The following is a 10,838-nucleotide window of genomic DNA, read 5'->3' as shown; positions in this document are numbered from 1 at the left end:
TTCAGAAAATGAATAACCTTCATTTTTCAAAATAGAAAAAAACATTTAATAATTAATGGATACATATTTTCATGATATTAAATTAATTACACCATTAATATCTTTGATAATCTTTTTTTTTTCTCCCTTGAATGATTTAAGCTTATCTCTATGTCAAAACTCCTAAACTTACCGAATATCCAATATATTAAACTTCAGTTTTGGATACCCTAATTCAATATATTAAATTATGTAATCATTAGACATTTAATTTGTTAATCAAAAGTAATAATATTATATTTCATTAATTCAGTAAAGATGAATAAACAACCATAATTTTATGAAAAATTACTATTTACCTTGTATAGTATAAAAAATCACTAATTGATTTATCGATTTTAAAAAATATATTAAAATATTTTTAATATTTTAAAAGTTTATTAATTAATTTTTTATTAATTTTAATTGTTAAATATTATAAAAAAATTTAAAATATCTCTAATATAAAAAAATTAATTAATAAATTTTTAAAAAAATTAATTTTTAAAACCGAACCGAATTAAAATAATCAAAATTTTTAAAATTAAAAATCGAACCGAATTAAAATATATAAAAAATCGAACTAAAATTTTAAATTAATTCAATTTGATTAATTTTTTTAATTTAAACCGAATACTGCAACACCTGTATAAATTATTGCGATTTTGCTGTCTATCCATTAAAATTATAGTTCAAGGACAATTCCGACCTTCTATTATTTTTTTAAAAGGAAAAAATATATATATAAAGTTAAGATTGAGCGTGGAATGCGCAGCATGTGGCCTGTGGTCAATGTCATTTTGCGTAATGCATATAAAGAATTTTTTAGTGAAATAGACATGGGCTTATGGGTCCCATTAATGATTAGAATATATTCATTATTTAAACTAAAAATTCATAATAGTGACGTTTTAATAGCTGACTTTAATACTTTGAATGTCACCGTTACCTCACGAATTGGCCAAGCTATGAATAATTTAATAATTTAAAAAATAATTTTTTTTTTATAATTTTTTTTTAACATAAACTTGCAGAAAAGGTATCAAGCCCAAACTTTACGTCCAAGTTTAAAGCAACCCAAATATAATATGCCTCAGAAAATCTCAAATACAAAGATTAAACCAAAGTCCAAGCTCAACTCAAGTCTAAGGAAACCCTAACTACTCAGTATCATTAAGAGAGGGTAAGAATGTGGCTGCTGCTACTTTCTTACTCCTCCATTGTTCAGTCCTTCATTAGCTACAAATCGTGTATGTTGAAGTGTAAATGAACTAGAAACGAGGATCTATATATCCAAAACTAATTAAAACACAAATTCTCATAAAAAGAAAAGAAAGAAATACACCAAGAAAAACATCTCAGAGATTCAATAACCATCGATAAAGACCAGAATAGAAGTGGTTTTTCGATATTTCCCTCATGCCTTTCGAACTCTATGATTTCTGCAATTTTATTGTCAGATGACTTTTGTTCAAGATAATTGCAAGCATAAAAAGCAAACGTAAAAAAACCCAATAAAACAAAGAACATCATTTGTAAACTCAAAAAAAAAAAAAAAATGAAGCGTCTGTAGCTCTACTTCAACGAGTCAAGGAAGAGCACCCCTAAACAGGCCTCAAACACAACATGCAAGTTGTTTAGAGTTACCACTCCCTCGTGCCACTCTAAGTGCACTGACAAATCTAGAAAAAACTTTCAAGTAAGAACTTTCACAGTATCACGCTAGATTTATAGGTGAAAGAATAAAATATTATATATAACTCTCACCGAAGGAGAGGGAGGAAACCCATATTGACAGAAAAGAAAATTGCATTGACGACAATAAACTATTATGATTATAAAAAAATGAGAAAAAATGAAAAAGAAAAATTAGCCTTCACAAGTTACTTTCTCTTTGAATTTTTTAATTTATCATGAGCGTTTTGATATATATATATATATATACAAAATTATAGTCGCATATTATAACTTCTCTTCTACGATTATATATAGTAATTATATTCTAAAATTTATTGTTAATGGAGTTCCTGAATAAATTAAACTTTTCCATCCCTCTTTCAATTTAGTAAATTATAATTTTTTTTATAAATTAATTATAATATTATCAACTTTCATATGTATTTTATATTATACAACTCGTTAAATATTAATTTAATAAAATTCAATTTTATTAACCGTTTTAATTGAATAATATGAAATTAATAAAAATTAATTTGATTGGTTTTTAGTGAAATATGAAGTTCGAATCTTCCTATCTAAAAAAACGTAATATGAATGAATCCAATCCATAAGTAGATTTTATTAATATAATTGTTTTTAGAAATTTTAATTTATTTTTAAAATATTGACTGCTACCACTTTTATAAATTTTTTAATTATATATCAAAATATTAAATCAGATAATATTCTTTTTAATAGTAATTTTAAACCAAAAGGTAAATTAGTTATTTTTTTTACTAAAAAAAGCTAATTGTTAAATACTTTTTATTTATTAACTTTTTAAGTGATTTAAACATTAAGAAATGCAAAAAAAATATTTTCTTAAATAATATTTTTCATAAAATAAATTATAAAGCCTTCTCGGCAGATAAATCATCTAATGTCGTCTTTCAAAATAGAAAATACATATAATAATTAATCAATAATACATATGTTCATGGTATTAAATTAATTACAACCATTAATCTCATTGATAATCTAATTTTACCCTTGAATGATTTCAGGTAATCCTAGGTTTAAACTCCTAAATTTCAATTACCGACTATCTCATTCAATATTTTAAACATGCGATCATTAAGCAAGGAATCGAAAACAATAACATTCCATTAATTAAGTAGAGATGAGATGATGCAAATTTCTTTTCCTTTAGTTAAAAAACTCGAAAAGTTCACTTATAAAACATTTTAAAATTTAGAAGAAAAAATTTTTTTTAATAAAATTTATTCAGAATGAATACGAATCAGTCACATAATATATATTTGAAAAAAAAGAATGTGGAAATCAATAACCAAATATAGTTTTATTGACGAGCCACACATCTCTGAACCTAAAATGAGAAAAAAAAATAACCTATCATGTTTAGGATACAACTTGGAGAAATTAAGGAAACAAACTGGAACTCCTTCAATTGTCGCTGAATGTTGAATACTTATTGTCATTTGCCATCCAAAATATTCTGTGGAGGTATAATCTTCCCTTCAAGAACTTCAATTATCTGGCACAGCATAACAGTGGTAAACAATTTATGGCAACTACATGTGTAATCTCTCTCTCATGCATTAGGATGTTAGCTGATTTATACAAAACAACTGGGGCTGAGATTTTACCTTCTGCATTCGTGGGCGAGACTTTGAATACTTATTTAAGCAAGCTATAGCACAAAATACCATTCGTTTCATTTGTTCTTCATCATAATTCTTTCCCAATTTGGAATCAACAAGAGCCATAATCATACGTTTGATTTTCTCTTTGTCATAGCTCTGCAATATGGAGTTCACAACAGCTCTATATTCTCCATTACCGAAAACTTGTTCAATTTCTCTCCAAGCCTGGTTGTTGGTAAATGCAATTTAAATAAATAAATAAATAAAACTATATATGCTTTTCTACCATGTTTGTGGATGTATTAAACCAAAAAATTGTTAGAACTACATTAATTATTTCAAAATGGTTCACACACTTATTTCAATTATTGACTTATGTTAATTAAATAAAAATATTATTAATAATTTAAATTTATTTTATCTTATAAATATAAAAACTTCCATAGATAAAAAGAAATCAAAATTTATATCATGAATAATAAAAATATATTACACTATAAACCAGCGTCATACGAGTTCATACCCAAGTGACAATATCAAGATTTTGTTGTTGATCTATAAGTTTTCTTCCGGTAATTAACTCTAGAAGCACCACACCAAAAGAATAGATATCTGATTTTGCAGATACTTTTTGAATCGAACTATACTCTGGATCTACATAACTGTAATAGAAAAAAAAAATTTTCTTAAAAAAAAATAAAAAGAGGAGTGCTCAATATTCGCACCTAAAGTAAAAGGAGAATATATAAATCTTACATGTTAGTTCCCTTCAACACACTAGTGATGTGGCTAATATTATCAGTATTTGGCAAAAACTTGCTAAGAGAAAAATCTGCAATCTGAGTACAACAATATCCAACTATATTAATCAGTAGATTTATTTTGCATTTTACAACTGCTACGAAATTAATGATTTCAGATAATTTACTAACTATCATAGATAATTAGGTTGATTCTCTGTATCTTCAAAAATTATTATATATTTTGTTGAGACTTATTAATTAAAGCGAGAGATTATTCTATTTGTAATTTATTAATTATTATTTAATTTATTAAATTTTTATTGAATAAAAAATTCACAATTTTTTTGATAACTTCAAGTTTTTATTTGTTATTAAAATGCAAAAATCTGAAAAAAATATTGAATTGAGTTATTGCTAATCGCTCTGTAAAATGTTTTAATTTTCAATGTCAACTTTAGGAGCTAATTTCACTGGAATATGACTTAAAAGAGTAAATTGAAAGAAATTTTAAAAAAATGTGTGATGTTATTAAATTAAAGATATATTGCATTTTTAAAAGCATAAAAATTTATATGAAGAAAAACTTAAAAAAAACTATTCGAATTTTTATAGGCAAATTTTAATTCATGTTTATATATAATAATTTAAAATCATTATTTGCATCAGTCTCTAGTATAATCATATATATTTAATATGAAATATATGAAGAATTTTACGGTTTTAAATATATATTTTAATTATTTACATAACTAAAATATTTCATATAGGTTTTCACATAATAAATATTAAACTTTTCCTCACTCAATTTATACATTATTTTTAAATTTTTTTATTTAAATAAGTAGTAAACTTTATAATAATTTATATAAAATTTAAGAATTATATCGAAAGAATAAAATCCTTTATATTTGACCTAATTAAAGATATATTTTTAAAAACATATATCTCTTTATAAAATTATATATTTTTTTAAATGAAATTGAGTTTATTTATATGAGTGATCATTTCAATTTTCAAATATTTTTGCTAATTAAAATATATAAATTAACTTACTTTCGGTTCAAGATTATCATCGAGAAGAATGTTGTCCGTCTTTACATCTCGATGTATAATACCACCTAAAACATATAAACATTTAAGAGAATAAAAAATTTTTAATAAAAAAACATATAATAACACAATAAAATACATGAAGCTACCTTAACTTTAGAAAAACAAGCAAAGAATACTTGATCTACTACTCACATTTATGGAGATATAGTATCCCTTTAGCAGAGCCTATAGCAATATTCAATCTGCTTGACCAGTACAAGAACTTCTTTCCTATGATAACATTTGTCATTTGTAAGATATGAGTATCATATTTACAATTATGATTAATTCTTTGTTTGCCATAATTGATTTAATAAAAATAAATAAATTCTTATAAAATTTTTTAAGATTTTATTTTTTTTAAATTAAAATTTTTTGAGTTGAAGAATTGAAAATTTTCATTTTAAATAAGAAAATTTTAAAAAAATTAATTAAATTTAGTTCTTATTAAATTTTTGAATCCAAACGAAAAGCAGATGATAATGACATAAAAAAGTACTCACCATGTAAATATGAATTTAAGGATTTATTCATCAAATACTCTAAAACGAGCAGTCTATTACTTCCTTCATTGCAGTACCCAACCAGTTTAACAACATTTGGGTGACGAATCTTCCTGAGAACGTCAATCTCTTCAAATTGATCTTCAAGATTTTCTTGATCTTCATTGACTATAATTTTGAATTTCTTGATAGCAACGACTTCTCTGCCTAGTTTTCCTCTATAGACTGCACCAGAAGCGCCCTCTCCTACGAGTCTGTTGTTGGAGAAAAATTCAGTTGCCTCCACTAGTTCCCCGTAACTATAATGCTTCAGATTATTTCTTTGATTCTCCTCTCCACTGTATGAGCTAGATTCATTGTCTAAACAGACCATAACATATGCAGCATTTAGTATGAAAATAGCCCAGCATCCACAAAAGATAGTCGATGAAAAAATAAATTTAGAGAAAAAAATTTATTATCCAATCGACTGTTTTGATAATTGATAGCATTTTTAAAAAAATATCACTTTTTATAATAATTTATTCAAATATTAACATAAAAAATCATTCCATACATCTCTTCATAATCAAAGAATTGCAATCTAGAATCTACAAAATCCACATAATCTCCATTCAAAACCCTTTCAATTAGAGGGTTCGTCTACAAGATATTGATTTAAAAAAAATTTTATTACTAAATCATAAATGCATGTTGTGTGTAAAATACTCTGATAATTGTGGAATACAGATACATGAATTCGATTGTTCTGAGAAGATGAGCTAGATTCATTCGGATCTGTGCTTATTGAGCATATAAAAAGCAACATGACTCAGATCGATTAGTTAGATGAGAAAGAAACATTAAACAGTTTCAGCCAAGAACAATTAGTACCTCTAATTTTAACCCAGCGACCTTCTTCCCACTTCATTCCCAAAGGAGCCATCGGAAGTTGCAGATTTATGCAACCACGACCAGAGGTGTCTTGCAATTTATAATACACTTCTTATTGATTGCAAGTATGAAAGATCAGCGATAGGGAGGGAAAATGCTTCAGACCTAAAAAAGGAAAAAAGGAAAAAGAAATTATAACGTTGACGTTGAGCGGAGAATGGGCAGCATGTCACCTCCCAGTTAATGCCATATTGTCTAGTGGACATAAATTTAATAATTATTGTGTTTCTTTTTATTTTAAGTTTCAATGAGATTTTTTTTTAAAAAAAAATCTTTTGAGTTTAGTTTTTTATTAGTTAAAAACCAAATCACATGAAACTCGAGTGGATATAATTTATTTTCTTAAAATATAAAATTAGTGGGGCTGTCTTAAAAAATAAGTTTGAAAATATCAAGCTTTTATACTGTAATTTCTCAAAAGTATCTTTTAATATTTAATAAACTTCAATATTTTTAAGATTGACATGATCAAAATATTCATAAAAAATTATTTTTTTATTATGTGTGAAAAAATAAAATAAAAAAGATTTTATGCAGACTATCCCATGTAAATAATTAATTTATTATTATTATCACTATATATTAACTATATATTAAAAATAAAGAGTTCAATACAAACAGTAAATTTCTATATGTTAAAATTTATTTAGAAAAATAATATATATATATATTTATCAATTTCAATGCTTTAAAGTTTGGGTTTTAACCAGAACTGGATTAATCTAGTTATGCACTGTATTTTTACTGTGAAATATTCGGTCCTATTTGGGAGTTTGCTGTTGGGTCCTATAGTTCTATCTAGAGGGTTAAGGCAAGGAGATCCGATCTTGCCTTACCTTTTTATTCTTTATACTGAAAGTTTGTCTCGTATGATTTCAGCTAAGGTAAATCAAGGTTTGATTACAGGATGGTCTATTACGAGAAAAACTCCTATTATTTTACATTTATTTTTTGCAGATGACAGTTTAGTTACTTTCCAAGCAAGTGGCAGAGAGGCACGTGTGGTGAAGGAGATTATGGATGGGTATGCTGAGACATCGGGACAATTAATCAATTATTCCAAGTCTTCTTTGTGCTTCTCACGTAATATATCTCTTGATGTGCGACAGGACGTATGTTCTATATTGGAGGTGATGGAGCAAAAAGACTTGGGGGTATATTTGGGTTTGCCGACGCGAATAGAGATTAATAAGTGTGAGATGTTTCAGTTTATGAAGGATAGAATATGGCATAAACTCAACTCTTGGAAGCAGATATGTCTATCTAGGGCGATGAAAGATGTGATGTTAAAAACTGTTCTCCAAGCACTTTCAACGTATGCTATGAATTTATTTTTGGTGTCGCAAACAATTTGTTATGAATTGCAGCGACTTATGGCTCGATTTTGTTAGGGGAGAGGGAGCTCTCACGAACGATGTATGCATTGGGTAAGCTGGAAACGGATGGCGAAATCAAAGTTTGATGATGGGTTGGGATTTAAGAAATTGCATGAGTTCAATTTATCTATGTTAGGGAAGCACGCATAGGCAATTTTCACTACAGATAATTCATTGGTGGCAAGAACTCTCAAGGCCAAATATTTTCCGTTTGGCTTTTTCTTAGATTCGGAGATTGGGAGCAATCCAAGCTACTTGTGGAGAAGATTGTGGGAGAGTAAGAAGTTGATTATGTCAGGTTCTCTCAAAAGAATTAGACATGGTAGAAGCATTTCGATTTGGGAGGATCCATGGGTTCCAATAAATTTGAATGATAAGGTTTCTACTCCTCAACAAACAGATTGTAATGTGTTTTTGGTTTCTGATCTCATTCAACAGGGATGCTGGAAAAGGGATTTGATTCTATCTACATTTAATCAGGTTGATGCTCATAATATATTGTCTATCCCGCATATAATTGGGTATGAAAATTTGAGAAACGTGGATTTTATTCTATTCGAAGTGCTTATAGATTCTTAACACAAACTACTCACTTGAGTTGCTCAGTTGCGGTTAGATCAATGTGGAAGAAACTCTGACATATTCGGGCTCCACCGAAGGTTTTGAATCTGGCATGGCGGGCTTGCCTTAATGCTATTCCATACTTGGTTAATTTAATTTGTAGGAATGTCAGTGAGTCTTGTCCTGTTTGCTCTAGTTAAAGTGAAACGATAATATATGCTCTGGTTACTTGCCCTTTTGCCCGTGATTGTTGAATGATGACTGAATCTGGTTGGCTCTTTCCCCACATGCAGTCGTTTAGTGATTGGTTTGTTCGGATATGCAATTCAGTTTCTACTTCTACTTTACACATAGTGGTTATAGTAGTTTGGCTTTTATGGGAGAATAGAAACACTATGGTATAGAAGCAAAAAAGGTGTCCACCTCATGTTATGATTAGGCGTGCAAAGTCTCTTCTTCAAGATTGGGAGGCGGCTAGAAGTTGCAGGGAGTTGGTTGTTAATGCTCCGGGTTACGTCCAATGGAAAAAGCCATCTATTGGAAGTTTTAAGCTAAATGTTGATGTTGTATTATTCCTACATGGTGTCCACCTCATGTTATTATTCCTACATTAGGCTATGGGAGTGGGTTGTGTCTTAAGGGGAGGGAATGATGAGTTTATTGCAGCATGTCAACAATGAATTCTTAGTAATTTTGATGCTTCTATGGCAGAGGCCATGGCTTTGAGGGAAGCTTTAAGCTGGCTCAAGGATGGCGGTTGGTCCTTAGTTATTGTGGAGTCAGACGCTCAACTTTTGGTTCGAGATATAGTTAATCCCAATTACTAGGATTTATCATTATTTGGTAGTCTTGTTTTTTATTGTAAGTTTCTTATCTCAAAAATGAATTCTATTTCTATTAATTTTGTTTGTAGGTTTGCTAATGGTGTAGTTCATGCGCTTGTTCGAGTTAGTCATGGTATTCCGAGCTTGGTTGAGGTTTTTTCCTCATCTCCTTATTGTATTTCTGAGTTGATCGTTCTTGAAACTCAATGAAATTTACGTTTTTATTAAAAAAAATAGATTATTTTAATCAACAACAACATTTATTGTTGACTATATCTATTTTTCTGAGCAAAAACTATAATTATATACATATTCATAATTTTTGTAATAATAACATACATAAACTCTAAATTGCTTTTATACCTTTAATAAATCTTAGCTTTACTTTTTTTAACAATGCAAATGATATTGCACTTATCAATATAAGAAATAGCTAAAAAAATATATCTATAAAAAAACCCAACTTATAAACCAATCCATCGTCCAAAATGGAAATAACTAGTCCAAAAAACCCAAAGTATGTATGATCCACCTACTGAAACCGATGTTCGTATGCTAAAACCTCTGCCGCCGCCACTGTATCAGTATTGCTGACAAAAAAAAAAAAACTCAACCAATCACCATGCAACAGCCAAATAAGAGCAAGCAAAGAGCGAACAAAAATAATGCACAGTAAACATACATGCAACATGAAATTCTAAAAAAGACATGACTGAAACAGCCAAAACAACACTAAAACATATGAGAGAGAGGCATCGAAAAGCTTAGCGGATCATTGATAGGAGAGAATGTGAGCCATCGAATGTAGCGATGTGATTTCAAAAATCCAGCGTCATATCAAAATAATCCTCTTCAAATATCAATGCAGAGCCACCTACCCTCATCAGATCCAAATCGAACAAGTATCTCTCTCAAAGGAAAATAAGGATCTGCAAAAGAAAATGGCCAAATAAAAACAAATCAAAAAGCATATACACTCAGCTATGGTGAGGGACGGACATAGCGAAAAAAAAAAAAAAAAAAAAAACTTAGGTAAGGACAAAGAGAAAAAAAAAAAAAACAAATAAAACAATGAAAAAAAATTAAGAAACATGAGAAATAAATAGATGCAAAATCCTCCCGTCAATTGCGCTGCTTGGTACTCAAACAATTTTTTTCTTTTGCCCTTTCTCTTTTTTCTGCCCTTTCTCCCATCCTTTTGTCTCAAAGAGTTCAATACAAACTATAAGTTTTGGCTCTACCATGATATCATTAGTACATTCTATTCTCGTACGGCTTTTTTATCCCAAGTCCTTTAAGTATTTTTATTTATTAAAAAATTACAGTTAATTTTAACTTTTATTATTTTAATTTTATAATTTATTATTATAAAAAATAATAATAAAATTTAGTGACTAAATTATAATAAAAATAATTAATAAATTACCACCTTTATCGATTATTCAAAATATTTGTAATTTATCGA

General features: G+C 28.0%; 1 protein-coding gene across 1 annotated transcript; it reads right to left on the bottom strand.

Moving 5' to 3' along the window:
- Window positions 1-3,012: 3,012 nt before the first annotated feature.
- Window positions 3,013-6,768, bottom strand: LOC110626705 (proline-rich receptor-like protein kinase PERK3). Its single transcript, XM_021772751.2, has 8 exons — window positions 6,553-6,768; window positions 5,680-6,039; window positions 5,330-5,407; window positions 5,138-5,202; window positions 4,098-4,180; window positions 3,865-4,003; window positions 3,345-3,566; window positions 3,013-3,232 (listed from the first exon to the last, which is right to left on the bottom strand). Exons 1-8 carry the CDS (start codon window positions 6,602-6,604, stop codon window positions 3,173-3,175), a joined length of 1,059 nt encoding a protein of 352 aa, XP_021628443.1. The 5' UTR covers window positions 6,605-6,768; the 3' UTR covers window positions 3,013-3,172.
- Window positions 6,769-10,838: the final 4,070 nt, after the last annotated feature.

This window comes from Manihot esculenta, chromosome 11 (assembly GCF_001659605.2).
Source record: "Manihot esculenta cultivar AM560-2 chromosome 11, M.esculenta_v8, whole genome shotgun sequence".
Taxonomy (NCBI): domain Eukaryota; kingdom Viridiplantae; phylum Streptophyta; class Magnoliopsida; order Malpighiales; family Euphorbiaceae; genus Manihot; species Manihot esculenta.
Note: the sequence above shows the minus strand (reverse complement) of the source record. Positions and strands in the feature narration are given on the sequence as shown.